We start from the raw sequence: 18,933 nt of genomic DNA on the forward strand, positions 1-18,933 counted from the left end.
GCACCTGGAGCACCTCCTGCCCCTCCTTCTGCACTGCAGAGCTGTTCCTCCTGTGTATTCTCACTCTGCTCTTCTCCAGCTGCAGTTGAAAGTGTGCAATATCTCTTTTTTCTTCCTAAATCTTCTATCTCGTTGGTCTTACCGCCATTTTTGATTGGTCCAGGATTGGCCAGTGGCACATCCAGAGCTGGCATTGGCATTGGCTCTGCTGGACATTGAGAAAGCCACCCTTCCATCCCACCCCCTACCAAAACCAGTCCAGGCAAACCCAATAAAACCACATATGTGTAGGTGTTGAAAAATATGCATCTGCATGATTTTTACGTGTGCTGTGCAGAAATTAAAAAAATGTGAAAAAATTTCAAATTATAAATGCTATTGTTTATTATTTTTATTTATTTATTGTTTATTTTGTTGTTTGAATGGCTTCCTTTGTAAAATAAATTTTCTTTAGAATAATTTTCTAATTTGTAAATATCATTTTAGGGACCACTACCTTAAAAGAGAATATAAATATCTGAGAGTGTCAGGTAAGGATACTGAGGGGAAAAAACACTAAAAGAGAAAAAACTTTGTTTTTAAGGCAAATTAAGCTATTACTAATTCAAAGCTATTGAAAATTTCCAATGCATTTAACATAATTTTTTTTTCATCATTTTCATTATGACTCCAAGCAAAAGCTTCATAATATTATTTCTTTTTCTTTTTTTTTCTCTAATCACTCATCTCCATGCAATATAAACTGCTAGATGTATTCAAGGGACAGAAAAGGCTAGTCTATAAATTAAATAGTCCTGGATCTGTAATCTGTTGTCTTTTACTGTAATGTATAAAAGTCTCAAACATATGATTAAGGACATTTGGTTTTCAAGCATACTCTTTGAAAAGTAAAGATTTAATGAAGTGTTTCGTTGAATGCATAAGAACAGAAAAGAGTTGAGTAATGATTGCATGTTTTCTTCATAAAACAAAAATTCTCAGGCCTATATTTTGGAATATCTACTTTTATAATAAACTGTTAAATGATGATCAGAAAAATATTTATGGTTAAACCTTATGACTAGAACTTAGCTGTTCTTGTTTAGTTTCTTGTTTTCCCTTGTTTGTTAAGATGTCCTATCTGAACTTTATTACCATTAGTTTTGAAAACAGAGTGAGGGAACATGAGAAGTATGCCTTCAAGCTCTTTATTTTGTGCACCCATGTACAATGAAATGCACTAAATAAATATCAATTTTTTAACAGGAATAAAAATAGGAAAAAACTGACCTTTGTTACAGGGTTGTGGTTCTGATCAGTTCATTTGACTTATTCCAGTTTCCCATTACTAATTAGATGTTGCCCTTCGTTGTACATTTTCTGTTTTGTAATGAGGTTTTAATATTCAGCTGTATTTGGTGTAAAAAGAGAAATCTGTTTGATTTCCTAGGCTGCCATGGAAAATACACCTGAACCTTAAGAACAAGTTCTGAAGTTATCGTCAGCAATGAAGCATATGTGAAAGAAAACTTCCATTGGTCAGGTGAAACAATGACTACGAAATCAGCATTTTGCATGGTAGTGTGCTTTCTTCAACTTTGCATTGTCCATGGGCAGGTAATATGTGAGAGGCAAATGACTGCTGAATGGAGAACAGAACCAAAACCTACAGTAATAAAATGGACACCAAGGGGAAATGTCTGCTCAGACTTTTACACTGAATGCTGGAATATGAATAAAAGTATTACTGGAGAGATCTCTGCAGAACATAACCTCAGTGTCCCTCAGATATGCCCCTTACAGCTTCAATTAGGTGATAGTCTCTTCATCTCCTCTGAGCCATCATTTCAATCGTATGGAATGAATTTGATAAATGTCTCCAAGGAAGAATTTATTAACTGCCCTAAGGCTGGTTTTCTTCAAGAGCAGATGATTTTTGTTTGCCAGATAAGAGGACTGCACCAAGTGGACCCAAACCGGCTTGGTGTTGGAACCCATTACTTTGCAGAACTTCACAAGAGAGGCCCGCTGTTGTGCGACATGGGCCTTCGTCTGAACGTAACCGTGAAGCAGCAGTTTTGCCAACAGTCTCTGGATGCACCACTATGCTCTGGGCATGGAAAATGTCTAAGCCATGTTTGGGAAAAAGCATATAATTGCCATTGTTTCTCACAGTATTCAGGAATATTCTGCCAGAAGTTTGATATATGTTCCACCAAACCTTGCCACAACAATGCCTCCTGCACCGAGAAATCAGAACTTTCTGGAGATTCTTATGAATGCTCATGTCCTCCAAAATTTTCAGGTACTTCTTTTCTCCTCTAGGGATAAACATTACATAGATCATACACTTTCCTTAACAGATGATAAAACAATTAGAACACTACAAAGGCTTTTGTATAATTTGATTGCCTTCTGCTGCTACCACACCTGCAGAGTCTCTTTTGCATGGAGTCATTATGTGCAGGGAGACTGTGTAGGCATTTGGAGACAGTTTGTACTTGCTGACATTCATAAATACATTGTAGAGAAAAAGAGAATATGTTGTTTATAATGCTTCTTTCCTACTTAAACATGAGACATAAATAAGTACTTGTTGACTTACAGAAGTAACTGCTGTTTTTCTTTTTTCTTTTTTTTTTTTTGTTCTGTAGTTCTTACAGTTCAGATTCAAAGACAAAATAACATAAATCATTTGGAATAATCTCCCCCCAAAATAACTGGTTAGCCAAACTGGTGAAAAAGAGTAAGTGATTTTGTTGAAATGAGCATTTCATCCAACCTGCAAAGACTTGCCTCCATTTTCAGTTTAAAGACCTTTCAAATTACATAAGTGAAATTTTTTAAATCAAAATTTGGTTTAACTGAAAGGTCAAACCTTAAATAAGGGCAGTCAAAATAAAATACTGAGTATTTTCTTCCATATTTTTCTTTCCCCTAAAGTTGTTTTCAAGAGCAATTTGTTAAACATAGTGTTACTATCAAATTAAACATGTCACAAATGAAAAAAGAAAAATCAAGTAATCAATCCTCATAGGAAATATTGCAATACTTACCCAAAACTCATCAGAGAAACTGAATTTGGGTTTGGATTACCACACCAGAGAGTACAACATAACTAGGTAAATTCATACCTGACAATTACGTTAAATTAATGGAGGAAAAAAAAATGGATTAAGGAAATTATAGAGATGTTGATCCTGCATTCAGATAGGATTTGTGTATGTTTTAGAAAGTACCAGAACTGTTAATTCTTGTCACAAAAAGAAGTAGTTCTTTTTGTACTTGTGGAGCAGAATTCTTGAAATGTTCCTCTGTTGGTCTGAATTTCTATGCTCGCACAAAAGTGATGTTATGCTATGAAGCACAGCTGATGGCTCAGGAATGAGTGAGGTTCATAGAACGCACTTCATAGAAATGAAGCTTATGTTGCATAAAGATTGCTGTAATTTATTTTTAATTGCTTTTCAAAGTGCATAATAATTTGGTTACTAATGTATTTGCCAATAGAAAATTATGCAGGTATGAATAAGTCAATGTTGTGAGAAAAATATTTTTATAATTATGAACAGTGTAATAAGATAGTGGAAAACATTGATGGTGTGCAGTATGTTTTATATTTCCTTTATCCTTACTGGAGGCTGTGTAAAATGCTTTTAAAATAATAATACCAAAATCATCTAGGACTAATTGAACTCAAATTAATGAAAAAATTTGCAAGCAATTCTGTTAAAAGCAATCATCATGCTTAATGCTACTAACAATCAATGCTTAAAACATTTTGTTAGCCTATATAGGAAAGTTTTAGGTAATGCCATCATTTTGTACTGACAATACTGGTCTCATAAATAAGCTGGATGTAAACAAGAAGAATTAGGAGACTAAACCACCATATATTATGGGCATGGCTACACAAGAGTAAGGGAGGAAAAAGTGCCTCCCATAACATAAAGTCTATTAGAAATTTAAAAACTTTTTGAAGTGTGAATAATGTCATGGTAATAATTAAAGAGGCAGGCATAATTATATGGTATTTAGACCTGTATGTTGTAATAGCATAAACAACTTATAACTGGAATTGTAATTTCCAGGAAGATACATTCTCACATTTCCACTCCATGTAAGAACATATTTTGTTCTCAATGCTGAAAGAAACTGTAAGCTAGATTCATGTTTAAAAGAAATAAATACTACAGTTCTGGGAGCACTTCTGCATCCCAAGCTATATGTGAATTTGTAACTGTATGTCAGATGAGGTTAAGCACGATAGCTGAGTACAAAAATAGATTAATATCTTTCTAATTTGCAAGTTCAATAAGTTTGGTGCAAACTAATGAACAATGTTAGCACAAACACCTTTCTATCCATTTGCCTATGGATAGAATGTATATTGTATATATATATATATATAAATATATATAAATATATGTTGTAGCTATAAATTTGACGCTTATAAAAAGTTCAACAAATTCCCTAAATATTTACTAAAGTCCAGTGTTTCTATTATTCCTTTGACACAGGTAAAAATTGTACAGAAATTGTTGGACAGTGCCAGCCATCTACATGTTTCAATGGTAACTGCATCAATGTTACTCCAAACACTTTTCTTTGTGAGTGTGACAAGGGATTTACAGGTAGGAATCACCTTTTTTCCCCTCTCTTACAATGATTATTTTATCTGTTATAATAATAGTATAAATTTTTGCTTTATTAAAACAGTTATTTTTGATGATTATTGCAGAGATTGCCATATCCTTAGATTTTTTGAAAACAGGTTTTGTGAAATATAGAAATCAGACTTCCAAACTACTCAGGTACTGGAAGTAAAAGCATATAAATGACAGAAGCTTTTCTAGAAGCTTGTCATAATCAGATGCCATGCACAAGTACCTTTCTTCTACTGGCAGTATAACAGAGGAAGACTCTCAATCACTGACTCGCTGGTTCTCAAATACAGAGTTAACAAGAATCAGAACCCTTCCTGGATGGATGATTTTGAATGTTCATGACATTTGTATTCATAGTTTCAATATCCTCTTATAGATGTACTGGAAATATAGGATGGAAGCCTCCTAAAGAGTCAATAACATAATGATTTAGGGATGCAACTTGATTAAAAAGAAAATTGATTCATATATGATAAAATAATAATATATAGAAAAATAAGAAGTGTTCATGAGAAAAGCTTGAATGTAAAATATATCTAAAGCCATCCTATTGTAAACACTTTTTTGGGGGGTTAGGAGAGTAGTCAAAAACTCATTCTTCACAAAAGAAACTCACAGTATGGATGTGAGAAAAGTAATAATACTCAGAAGAACATTCTTTAAGAGGGAGCTAAGCATAAAGCTAGCTCTTGAATATCCAAAGGTAACATTTTCAAAATTTCTATTTCTTGGAAGCACGACTTATCCTTGTCAATTATAGAATATAAATAAATCATTACATTGAAATGAAGAGTTAAAACAAAAGCATAATAGAGTTAGAGGGATCAAAGACACAATCTTTTTTTTCATACTGAAAGACCAAAGATCCTTGTTTATATTTCAAATAAGTCTGTATAGAAACATATTTTTAAAAAATGGGATAGACATGCTGAATTCTGAATACCTAGTAAATCTGTTTGATATTCTCCTTTTCTTCCCTTTCCTTCACTACAGAAGCATCATGGCCAGCATAATTCTGAGAAAACTGAAAAAAACCCTCTTTTTTTAAAATAAAAAGTCCTTTACTAAAGTTTTCTAGAGCTTATTCTCCACCCAGTCATGGTCCATATATTTTTAGAAAACTTACCTTTGTCCTTTCACACAAATTGTGTAGGCATGTCATTTTTGAAATTTTCTCTACAAAAATCTCTTTTATCCTTGCAATTCTGACATAGTGAGGGAGAGGAGAAATGAGAGAGGAGGAACACCCTTCCAGATGTAAGAAATCCAAACTCATAATGACATGAAAATAATTTAATACTCTGAAATACCAGAGGGCAAGATACTCTGCAACCTACTTTCCAAGCAGCTGGTAAGGATTGAGCAGGAGAAAAGGAGACTATGAGTGTAACTAGCCTTTTTATTCTACACTTAGCTAAAAGAAGATGGAGAATCCTTTTTTGTTTCTATGTATAAGTATCTTGGAAGAAGAAGGATTTTAATGTGTTTTTTTTCTGGTTCCGTAGTATAACATGACTGATTGACTAGCATACAGTATAATTTTACAATTATTTGCTAACCAAACGTGGTAGCTCATGTCTACATGTCTTCCTATGGTCCTATGTAAAGGTGTTTGCTAGCACAAAGGCAATTTTTAGAACAGTTACCTAAAAGAATACTACTATGTGAAATAGATGTTTTTTCCTAGGAAAACAGGCATTTTCCTATTGTTGTTCCATTGCAGCTGTATTGTATTCTGAGCCAAGGTGAGTTGTGTAATTATGAATCTTGTAAGTTGAATAGTATTTTAATTGTGTGAAATTGACAGAAAATTCAAAGCATTCTTCTGTCTTGATATTGAACTTACAGAAAACAAAGCATAAAAACAAGATTGTGCACATTGTGTTTAAGATTTTGTAAACTTTGTCTAACCTTTTTTCTAAAATGAGGCAAGACCCTGATAGTAACTAGTTCATGTGATCTGAATGAAAATATTAAATATACTTGTTGCTCTTTATTTATAGTATGTAAATAAGTTTAAAATAAAAATGCTCTGAAAGCATTTATTCAAAATAAGTAAAGTTTCCTGGGTCCAAGTTGTTATGTTCACAAGGATAGAATGGATCCATTAGACACGCAATATAAATTCTCATTTGAATTATGTATTTTTCTTTTTTATTAATTGTTTAGGTCATTCACTGAGCTCTGAAAACTCTCTTTGCTCTCCTGTGAAGGAAGATTTTTAACGTAACAGCAAGCAGCTGACATTAGGTTTGCCAGTACTTTTATGATGGAATACTCCATACCAGAATTTGCACTCATAGACTTATTAAGATGCCTTTAGAGCAAGGGAATGTGAGTAAAACAAAGATGAGTGTGTACAGAGAGGAAGGAGGGCAAAATAAGCTGGTAGTGTGTAAGCAGTTTCTGCTCAGTACTCTGAGACCTGCACTGAATCACTGTAGTCTATCCATTCTTTTTATCGAATCTTTTCTTAACTCACTTTCCACATAATCTCTCTCTCCATCTACGTGCTCTAAGGTCCCAATGCCAGAACTGGAGAGAAAAAATGTGCCTGAACTTGGTGTTTGCAATTTGAGTTAGACCACTGGTAATAATGGTCCTTCTCTCAGTCACAGGACTAGGATTTGACTGTTTATACATATGTTTTATGTGTTCTGGGTGCGTGCTGGTAAAAGCAGTGCCTTATTTGTGGGTAGTCTATGCAGCTGGTTGCATTAGTGTCCTCTGCATGTGTGCATCTCTGGCATGCATGCCCATCTTGGCTGAGCCTGCAAACAGGAAAGCAGCAGCTGCACTCATTGGGTGGAAGGGACTCCCAGGTTTTTGGGTTCACTGGGCTGGGCTTCAGCAGCTGGGAAGGAGGTTCTCCAGGCCCAGGGTCCACCAGAGCAAGTGTCTTTTATACATCTCTTAACAAAATGATGTTTCAGAAATTTTGATGGGTGTTATTGTCCTGTTCTGAAGATGCATAGAAAATTACTGTGACTAATTCAACCTACAGGAAATAACAATCTTAGCTACCTCTGTAATAGTACTGCTCAGTATGCTTAACCCAGATAACTTTTAGTGGACCAAGAGAAGTAGTTTTCCACTTGAATATGTTTTTTTGAGTCTGTGTGGCATTTTGGTCCTTAGGTGGGAAGATGGGACTGAGTAAAAAAACAACCCTTTGTAGAGCACTTGAGATTATTTTAGTTTTTTTCACACATTCCTGTAAGGGAGATTTGAATTTCCTGCCTTCCCCAATGGTCCAATTGACTGCTTTGCAGACTAGAAAATGTTCCCTCCTCACCTGAGGGACAGAAGATAATATGAGAACAAAGTGGTTTTGCTTGGAGCCACTATGCCAGAGCTTTCATCATCCAGGTGCTTTAGTTTAAAATGGTCTGTTTGCTTAATTGGTGAATTACACACAGGCTCTTTTGAAAAAAAGATCATAATTGCAAAGATACTTTTATATATATATAAAAGAAGAGAAGTATTTATTGTTTGCACAATTACTGTTTTAACAACCTAATAGTTCAATTTGTCTAGTACTAACACTCATTGCTCAAATTAATACCCAAAGGGTTCTTAATAGAACCCCTACAATACCATGCAAAAGGCTTTTCTACAATCTAGTTTTTACTTTGGTATGATGCTCAGCTTTCCAGTGCAGCTCTTGGTCAAATGCATCCCTCTTCCCCAAGAAGAGGGAATAACAATCGGAGCAAGTCATCAGCCCTTTGTGGTATCCATTGAGAGGAGTGTTACATTCAGACTGGAGGCTTCTCACCCATCAGTCAAGGGATTATCTTAGTCTACTTGTACATGTTTCCATATAATTGTCTATTTCTTTAACCAGTGGGAGCCTGGCAGTGGTCTCCAGTCGCCTGCCACAAAGGGCTGTGATTTGTCAGACTGCAACTGAGGTGGGGAAGGGCTGACCCCCTCCCAAGATGGGCCATCCACAAAGATGAAGCTGAAACAGGGGAGACAGCCATCACTGGGCACAAGCACAGGGTTTAATACAAACTAGAAAAGTTCTCTGATCTTGCACTCGGATCAGTACAAAGGTCAGTCTGAAGAGATATACCTGCTACTGATTCTGTTTTTTAGTGTTTCTCGAAGGGACAGGGAAGATGGCTGCAAGGATGTGAGAACAGGGACGGAGTATGTTTTAATAAAATCATTTGTCAAGTACCACAGTTTCCTCAGAGAAAGCTGTATATTTATGGGGATTATGATTCTCAGTTGTAAAAAATATTCTGTTTAAAATATTCTGGAAATATTCTTTTATCACTTATAAATAGAATGAAGAAAGTATGGTCATCTTTTTGATATTGAAATGGCAGTGGTTCTTTCCGTGTTAAGAAAGAAAATATGTATTTTATTGGCAGATTTAATGAAGTTATGGTAATATTGTTATTCATGTCATTTAATGTACATTTCATACGCATTTAATAAAATCCTAGAATCATAGAACAGTCAAGATTGGAAAAAATCTCGAAGATCATTGAGTTCAACCTTTGACCGAACACTGCTTCGTCAGCTATCTAGTTGTGGCACTATGTGCTCATCCAGTCATTACTTGAATGTCCTTAAGTTATTTTGTGAGAATATAAAACAAGACTTTTCATACATCATTTGATGCTAAAGGAGTTTAAACAATTGTCACTACAGTGCTAGATAATTCTACTAGTAGTATTTACTCTTCCAGATATGATGCAGCTCAATTTATCTTAGCTAGTGACAAAAATATACATGAAAGGATCTTGTCAAATCTACAGTAATGACATGAATTAGATTGTCTGACTTTAGATTTACGTTTTCTCAAATGTATTCTCCTGGCATGATTTTCTTACACACTTCAGTAGTCTATATTTCAAACCTTTCTTTTAGTTTTGATAACCTTTCTAGATTTCACAATATTTTTTCCCTTTTATTAATAGCTTTACATTGAATAATAAGTAATTGTCATATTTATTGAGTATATAAACTCAACAGTGTAATGAGTGAATATCACATAACACTTCAAAACTGATGAGTATACTACTCTGGGAAAACACCATGTATGTATGATTCTTTCAGTTTACTTTTCTGCATGTGAATAAGTTTCTGAAATATTCTCTTTCAGGGAAGGAATTTTTTAACTGCAAGATTATTAATATTATACTTTGCAATGAAATTATAACTGAATAATTTTTGGGGATTATTTCTATTAAATTAAATCTGTTTTTTCATAAGTTATTGTGCTATTTTATTATGGAGGAGCAATGTAATTCTTGCCAAATCTTAACTACAATAAATCATTAGAATAATCACACTATATATATTAAAAGAATGAATTTGTTATGAAGTTACAGTACCTCCACTATATTAAATCATACAGTTGTTCTATTCTAACCTGAGAAAGAAGGGAAGGGAAGGGGAAGGGGAAGGAAGAGAAAGAGGAAGAGGAAGAGGAAGAGGAAGAGGAAGAGGAGGAGGAAGAGGAAGAGGAAGAGGAAGAGGAAGAGGAAGAGGAAGAGGAAGAGGAAAAGTGAAAGGGAAAGGGAAAGGGAAAGGGAAAGGAAAAGGAAAAGGAAAAGGGAAAGGAAAAGGAAAAGGAAAAGGAAAAGGAAAAGGAAAAGGAAAAGGAAAAGGAAAAGGAAAAGGAAGTGATAGGGTAGAAGGAAGATGGGTAGTGAGAGAGAAAGGTTGGGAAGACTAGGCAATGTCGCAGAGGCCTCATTATGGCATCCAACGTAATTGCAAGCTAATGGTACCAATCTGTTCATCAGATCATTATATTGTTCATTTTGTCATCCTGTAACAAGACTTGTATACAAGATTTGTATAATGAGGTACCTTTTGCATTCCTTGATATAGCTGGGAAGAGGTCCTGTTCCTAAAAAAAACCACAGTTCCAGTCAGACAAGTGGCTGAAGGGTCACAGAATTACGGTCAATTGTTGATGACTACAGTATCGTAGTTTCATTAATTATGACTTTGCACAGTTATATATCTGATCAGTTGATTTTGTATCTTAATATTTCATTTGCAAATTACTCCTTAGTAAGTGCATTCAAATATGCAAAAGGTCTATATTTTTTATGAAAGAGATAAAATAGATTTACTATGACTAATAAGATCAGGCCCATTTAATGTTTTTTACTTGAAGTATTCTAAAAATCTCATGGTGGTTTTTTTGTGTCTTCTTTTACATTATGATAATTCAGGCATCTTTTTATTCTCCAATTTAGAAAATAAATCATCTGTACTTAAAGAATTATTTCATTTGACATTGATGATGTGCTTTGGACGAAAGCACACATTTAAATTATATTTTTCCATAAATTATTTTAAATAGTTTTATTCATGTGCATTAAAAGAGATGCTTGTTGATAAAGGTCTTACAATATAAAATATTACTGTGAGTCCTCAAAAGCATGTAGTAGAAGAATGTGGTTAATATCTTAATATGCTTTATGACTACACAATTAACAGTTATACAAATGGTCTTCTGGAAAATCATCTGAACCTTCTTGAAGAAACCTTACGTTATGACGTTATGTTTATGTACTAAATTTGGACTTCGGAAAATAAATTTAAAATAAATTTAGGACTTGTGAAGTGCTAAAATACAGAGCAGTATGTAAAAAGAGCACAAAACTGATGGATATTTCAGATGTAGGCATAATTCATTACCTTTTTATTACTGTTCTTAATATGATCAGAATCAGATTCCATGTATGATAGAAAACAGGGAATCAACATCTGTAAACACTTTTAAGTAAGAAGAGTGTGGATAACGGTGCTGTAGGTGATGCAGCTACAGTTTTTAATACAGATGAATACAAAAACATAAAGCTGTCCAAAGGAAGATGAGAGAGGATGGTTGAGAGCCTTGAGGGGAAGCCACATGAGGAGGGGTTGAGGTCACTCAGCCTGTTCAGCCTGGAGAAGAGGAGACTGAGGGAAGAACTCATTGCAGTCTACAATTTCCTCATGAGGAGAAGAGGAGGGACAGATATATCTTTTCTCTCATGCCCAGTGACAGGTCTTGAGGAAGTGGCCTGAGCCTGAGTCAGGGGAGGTTTAGGTTGGATATCAGGAAAAGATCCTCCACCCAGAGGCTGGGCACTGGAACAGGCTTCCCAGAGATGTGGTCACAACACCAAGCCTGAAGGAGTTCAAGGAATGTTTGTACCTCACTCTCAGGTACATGGTGTGATTCTTGGGCTGTCCTTTGCTGTGCCAGGAAGTGAACTCAGTGATCCAGATAGGTCCAACTCAGCATATTCTATGTTTATATGATTCTAAGAATCTCATTTAACTGGGAGAAAACAGAGTCTTTACAAAGAGTTTTCATATGTGCAAAAGAAGAGGATGTTGTTTGATACCATTATTATATAAGAGAATGTTAAATTTAAAAAAAAGAAAAACAAGAGGATATCTAAAAGCAATCTAGACTCCTTTCCCTTTTTTTTCTGGAGACCTAGCCATATTTATTATCATATAGAGTGCCCAGTTTGAGCTGCAGTTCCAGCCAGCTCCAACCCACCCATTACAGGTCATGGCTAAGCCCACAGCAGAGGTAGGAGCACCTTTTGTGGAATGTACTTGAGAAAGGGCAAAATGCTGCACATGTATAGAGGAATAAAGTAAAAAAAAAAGAAGTGAGAAACAGCTCAATGTATGTCAAGACCAGTAAAGGAAAGGAGAAGAGGTGCTGCAGGCACCAGAGCAGATATTCCCTTGCAGCTGGTGGTGAGGGCTCTTGTGGAGCATGTATTTCCTGGCAGGGTCTGTAGCCTTCTGGAATGGAGTGAAGTGAGGCCTAAGAAAGGGAGGAGGAAAGGTGTACTCAGAATGCACTGAGTACAGGTGTATTTATATATTTGGTATATCAAGAAAAGACAATGACAGATGGAAAATGCCCTAGATGATTTTATTTCTTTTAAAGAAAGTAAAATTAGCTACATGATATTGAGTCTACTTATTCAAATGTTATATCTGGTTTAAACAGGCATTACAAATTGGTAAAATGATCAATGAGTCAGAAAATCTTCAGACCAAATACTAAATAAAATTTTCTTTAATAGAACAATGCTTAGATATGTAGTAACAGGTTGTGGGATACCAGTGATCAGCCTGCATATGCAGTTCTGAAGTATGACATCTGAAGAATCAATTCTTTTCCATGTATGCACTGTAAAGACACTTCCAGACATGCTGTAAGTTATGCACAGCTTCATAAGCTTGTTTCACAAATTTATATCACTAATTTGCCAATTGTGTGCATCACACTGCAGTCTGATATGTTTCTGTATTTTCAAAGCTTCTGCTTCGAACTGTCCAGAACCCCTTCCAATGTCTTCTGATCATTCACTTTTACATATCTGTCTAGTCTGCAGTAGCTTGCAATGAAAAACACTGGTGTCTTAAAGCTTATATATCACTTATATACACTTTAAAGCATGCATATCACTTCCTCAACTGATTATAATTAGCACCTGAGTCACTATTGGGGGTTTAGTTATGTTTCTAACAGTGTTTTATTTCAGATTTTAGCAAAATCATAGTATGAAGTCAGTGGAGACATTCATTTTGATCTTGCTCGGTCTGCCCTAGAATTGTCTGTCTCTCCACTGTGAACAAACTTTTCCCCTTTCCCGGAGCAGTTAGAGGGGAGGGGCATTTCTCATTTGGAGTTTCCCTTCCTGATTTGCCCTAAACTAGGACAAAATCGCAGTAAACAAGATAGTAACTTGTATGTTTCAGCTAAATGCCAAAAATATGATGATTAAATTCTGTGAGTTTCATTTCATTAACATATAAAAGGGATTAGTCAAAAGGTGTAAATAAATGGGAAATATGGAATGAGAAAATGTTTGGACATAGATTCTAGCTAATTGTTAATTTTAGTTTATTTTTTCAAGATCTGCTAGGTGCTTCATGAAAGGGGCTATCATCAATAGTATTTATGAATGAAGAAGCCAGTTCTGTAAAAGATTCTTTTGGGAAAGAATACTCCTTCTCTTACAACTTTTAAACACACTAGTGTAATAATGTTTATTTAATAAAAAACATATACATGAAATATGACAAGCAGTAGGAAGCAGCTAGAGCATTTCCATATGGCCAGAAGTGTACATGTATTTTCTTTTCTTAATAGACCTTCACAGATACATTATCCAGACTGTTTCATGTAACTCTAATCAATGTAGAACTCAAAGCATTTAAAGCCAAGATTTAATAATAACTTTTTGTATAATTTAAGAAAATAGGATGAGACAACAAAAAAGGACATGGGGGAGGAGTGGTAAAAAAAGAAAAAAACAGGATAAAGAAATTTTTTCCTATAAAGCTGAGTTGAATGTTTGTAATACTTCACAGCAGTTGATATCAACTAATAAACTGAATAGAAATGTGGATTTTGAGAAAGACATTTTAAATGTCATGATTACTATTCAAAGAGAAAAAAAAAATGCAAACAAAAGATGAGAAAATAATGAAAAATAAGAGGAATGGGAGTGATTGAAATAAAACCAGAAACACTCTTTACAAAAAGGCAAAAGTGAGTGTTTTTAATATGGTTTATGACTGGGGATCTAGGGTAGTCAATGAGGCTGATGAATGAAAGGTTGCTGAAATATGACATTATTTGTTAACCAAAAACCAAAGCAAATACCAAGAACAAAAGGGCTCTGCCTCAGCACAATGCTGGGCCTGAAATGGGAGACATGCCAAAGGCTCCATTAAGTCCATAAAATATACCACTATTCATTTTTATGGAAGTGATTGGGTAGTGGGGTGATGGATGAATAGACAGATAGGTAGATAATACAACAGAGATTTCTCATGGTTTTACTGTCATTATTCATATTTAGCAATCACAGTTGTATTGGTGAAGACAAAGCATACATTGCAATATATTGGGTTAATATTGATGAAAAAATAGAGATGTAATATTTCTTTTTGGTTCTGCCTGTGCTGCCATTTCACTTACAGAGTTATAAATTATACTTACTAAGAGCAAAAATATAAAACCCACAAGGTGATAAGAAAGCTTAGAGAGCGTACTGAATTCTCACAAACTCTGACAAAGCAAATATTTTTAAAAATAGTCATTCTAGAAAAAAGACAAATTCTGCAGGAAATAATGAAAGTGACATAGCCAATAAAGTTATTGCCACTTTGAGCAGAAGACTGTTTAAAATTCTCAGCATTAAGCAAGTGACAAATTTCTAAAAGAAAAAAATTGAGATCAAATCCCTAGTTTATGAACAAAAATGAAAAGTTACTGTTACTATTTCACAGTGGGTTGACAATAATAGCTTATGAAATTCATACAGAGAAGGAAAAAACAGAATAAGGTAGAATACTGTGAAATTGAAAAAAATAGAAAATATCACCCTTAGATTAATTCTAGCTGCAACTTCAGTCATTGTTTTACTAAGGACTGTGCAAGCAAAAAATATATCTTCTCCAAAGATTTTATGACTGAAATAATGTCAGCTGAATTCCAGGAAACTATATCTGAACCTCCTAAGTTGCTCATCAGGACACTGTAGGAGACAAGAATAGAGCTCAGATATTTTGACATGAATTCCTGCTTATTCACTGGACAGCTGTAGCCTCACTGGAATCTTGTGTGCATAAATGAGTTGCATGATAAGTATCACATTGATGTATCCTATTATAATATGTAGGACATAACAACAGAAAATAATCAAACTCAGATTTCATGAAAAATGCAGTTGGTTCATAGGACCTACAACAGCAAAAATATTATGCACAACAATAGAAATCATAATACCTGACTGCTTATGTTTTTATAAAAATGTGTATTACAATAATAAACTATTATATATCCACAGATTTTACTGCAGATTTGCATAGGAAAACGTATAAGCTTCACCTTGCTTATTATTACAGACTTCTGCTGAAAACTCTATAGCAATCAAATAACATACTCATCTATGAATGATCAAAATATTGTGATTTATAGATCTGTATCAGACACCAACATGAAACTGTGATTACATTTGAAAATATAACCCTACTGATGAAGCCTGGTTGTTAGGAAAGTGCAAATATGCCTGAGAGATAATCAACAGTGACAACAACAATCGTTGCAACTTGAGCAAATAAGTTAAAACTGAAGTAATGGAATTTCCTAACTATTCCAGCTAGGATAGTCCTTCAGTGAAAAGGAGAATTAGAAAAGTTTTACTGGAAGACTTGGGTGACCTGGAAGACTAAAGAAATAAATGTGTTAAATTTTATACTTGCAATGAGTTAAAAAAATTAAAAAAAAAAAGATTCTCTTAAAAACATAAACAGTTTTTTGCCTGCCTTTAACCTTCAAATCCTGTTAGCCAAACCTTGTTTATGAGTATGAAGTCAACCAGAACATCTGCCCTCATTGCCTCTCTTTGGGTGTTGTCATTAATGCTCCTTAAGGACCTCTTGGATTGCTTATGCCCTTGTTATGCTGTTCCTTGAGCAGATATCAGTGTGGCTGAAATTCCCTATGAGGTCAGTCCTGAGAACACAAGACTGCTTCTCTCTGTCCAGAGAAGGCACCACCCACTTGTTCTTCCTGATCAGCCAGTCTATAGTACCCACACACTTGTTGCCTACACCACTCTGCTCTTTCACCCTCACACATAAGCTCTCAGTCAGTTTGTCATCCATACCCAGGTGGAGTTCCACATGTTTCTGCTTTTTACTCACATAGAGAGCAACTTCTCATCCTTGTCTACCCTGCTGATCATAGAGAGCCTGTATTCCTCCACTGAATCATTCATTAAACAAACCATCTAACCAAGCCCCTGTGATACCAACAAGATTATAGTCCTACAACAGCACAAGATCTCCATGTTATTATTCTTCATGTGCAGAGGTACCTGAAATAAAACACCTGTGCCCTGATTTCCAAAAATAGTCTCTTTTTTTTTTCCATAATAGTGTTTTATAGACACTTCCTTGCTTTCATGCAGATGCTGGAGGTGGTCTTGCTTAAGCCATGTTTATTGGTTTTGTGCTCCCTTTCATTCACTTCACTTCACACTCTAGTCAACCTTGTCTGTCACTCCTTTACAGGCTGCTGGTAACTCTCTCCTCTGTTGGTTTCTAGTTTAAAGTCCAAATCAGTAGTCATTCTGGAAAAATAATACTTTTTTTTATGCCTATTCAAGGGGATCCCATGTCTTCTAAAATGTAGATTTTTTTTATTGTTATAAAAGTGAATATACAACGTAGTACTTTCAAGAGGTTATGGAGCTCTGTAGTCCAAAGAGTCTTTTAGTTTGTGTAGTCCTGTAGCAAATTTAACTTATCAATAGAAGGCTGTTCCATGTCTGCATAAGTAGCAACTAAACAACCAGAAAAGAACTACTCATTCTGGTTTATTTAATTTAGGATTGCCAATGCAAATTTTTGCCACAAAACAGCATGACATTTTCAGTCACAGAATCATAGAATATTCTGAGTGAAAGCTACCTTCAGGACCATCAAGTCCAGCTCTTGGCTCTGCAGAGGACACCCCAAGGATCACACCATATATGTGTGAGCATTGTCAAAGTGCTTCTTGAACTCTGTCAGGCTGGTGCTGTGACCAAGTTCCCTGAGGAGCCTGCTCCAGTGCCCAACCATTGTCTGGGTAAAAAAAACTTTTCTTGATGTCCAGCCTACACCTCCCCTGACACAACTTCACATCATTTCCTGCGTCACTGGCCACAAGAATGAGGAGATCAGTGCCTATCACAATGAAGTCTCCTCTCACTCTCCTTTTCTCCAGGTTGAACTATATATATATATATATACTGGATATACTGGATATATACTGTATCTAGTGCAATGTTCTCCTGCTAATACCATACATATTTTCAATTCAGCTCACTCAGCAGCAGTCTCATATGAATCCTCAAGGCATACTAATTGGAAAAAGGAGGCAGCAGTTTTAATGGCAGTTAAAATGATTGGAGAGAACAAAATTCTGAAAAAGACTAAATTATAGAAAAAAGAATATTGTAATAGAGTGCTATAGAGGAAACCAAGAATTTTCTATGAACTTGTTGATGCTTTGGAATAAATTAAGAATAATTTAAGATTTTAATAAGCTCTAATAAAGAACTGCTAATAAATAAATAAATTAATATCCCTGGTTAAAATATAGTTAAAATATAAAATATAGTTAAAATATAAAGTAAAGAAATTAATAATAACAGAAGGTTAACATGGTAATATACTTGCTAAGGTAACCATAAGAAGTAAAAGGCAATGGTGTCACTGCTGACTTGTCCACAGCAATAAAATAAAAAAATTAGCATTTCCTGGCAGGTGAAACTCTGTATCATATTCATAATTTGCAATGAAGTAAATTATAACTTTAAAGGCCTTTACAACAAACTACCTATCATCTGTGTGAGAGGAAACAGAGTGTGAGCAGCAGACGATGACAAGGTACTTATTTTCTTAATGTAAGCATGTGTTAGTTCACTTGGCTTCATCCCCACAAATGAATATTGTGCTGGTTGTCTTCACATAATAGGTCAGACTTAAAAAACAACTTTAAACCACATCATCAACATCCAGGTGGAAATGGTAGTAGTTATATTTGTTTAGCTAAATTGCAGCCTGTAGGTTACTAGGCTTTTCCAGACGAATATTAAAAAATATATATTGCTAAAATAAAAACGGGAGTAGTCTGCAAACACTTTGTGTCACAAAATTTGGGCAGTTCTGTCTACACATCACCACCACAAGTCCTATAAATCTGCGAGTCTTACTAATTCTTTCTCACCGCCCCCTCACTCCAAAGCTCTGCAGTGCCAGATTTCCATCAGAATAGCCTAAATCTCAAACTGTTTCCTGTGTTTCCAGGTATGTTTTCACAGAGCCATTACTAATTCAATATGGGAACATTCAGTTTGATTGCTTCCTCATGAAAAATTAATCTCATTTTTTGAAGGGATCATAATTTGTAGCCAGTGTAAATTATCAGTTTGCTATTTTGTAGCCAATTAGTAAGATATATACCATAAAAATATTTGGCACTTTTCACTGCAGTCTCTTTTTTACATCAATTTTTGTTTGAAGGCCTTAGCAATATCAACAGAGGTTGTCTGACACAACATATTACTCTTAGCCTTTAGCTTTACACATTGTGGTGGTACTGTTGCCATTACACTTCAGATTTATCTCAAGCATGTCCATGTAATGCTTCATCAGCTTTCTTTTCACTCATGTATGTATATATTACCTGGTCAATGAAAATCAGTTGCAGCAGTCTATTACCTGGCATAGAGACACC

General features: G+C 34.9%; 1 protein-coding gene across 1 annotated transcript in view; it reads left to right on the forward strand.

Annotated features, from left to right (window-relative positions):
- Positions 1–1,530: 1,530 nt before the first annotated feature.
- The window catches only part of EYS (eyes shut homolog), a 706,806-nt gene continuing 689,403 nt past the window's right edge, over positions 1,531–18,933 (forward strand). The window contains exons 1-2 of the mRNA XM_015621104.2: positions 1,531–2,284; positions 4,500–4,613. Coding sequence (XP_015476590.1) covers positions 1,531–2,284; positions 4,500–4,613 — 868 coding nt within the window. The remainder of the gene's footprint in view (positions 2,285–4,499; positions 4,614–18,933) is intronic.

Source organism: Parus major, chromosome 3 (genome assembly GCF_001522545.3).
Source record: "Parus major isolate Abel chromosome 3, Parus_major1.1, whole genome shotgun sequence".
Lineage (NCBI taxonomy): Eukaryota > Metazoa > Chordata > Aves > Passeriformes > Paridae > Parus > Parus major.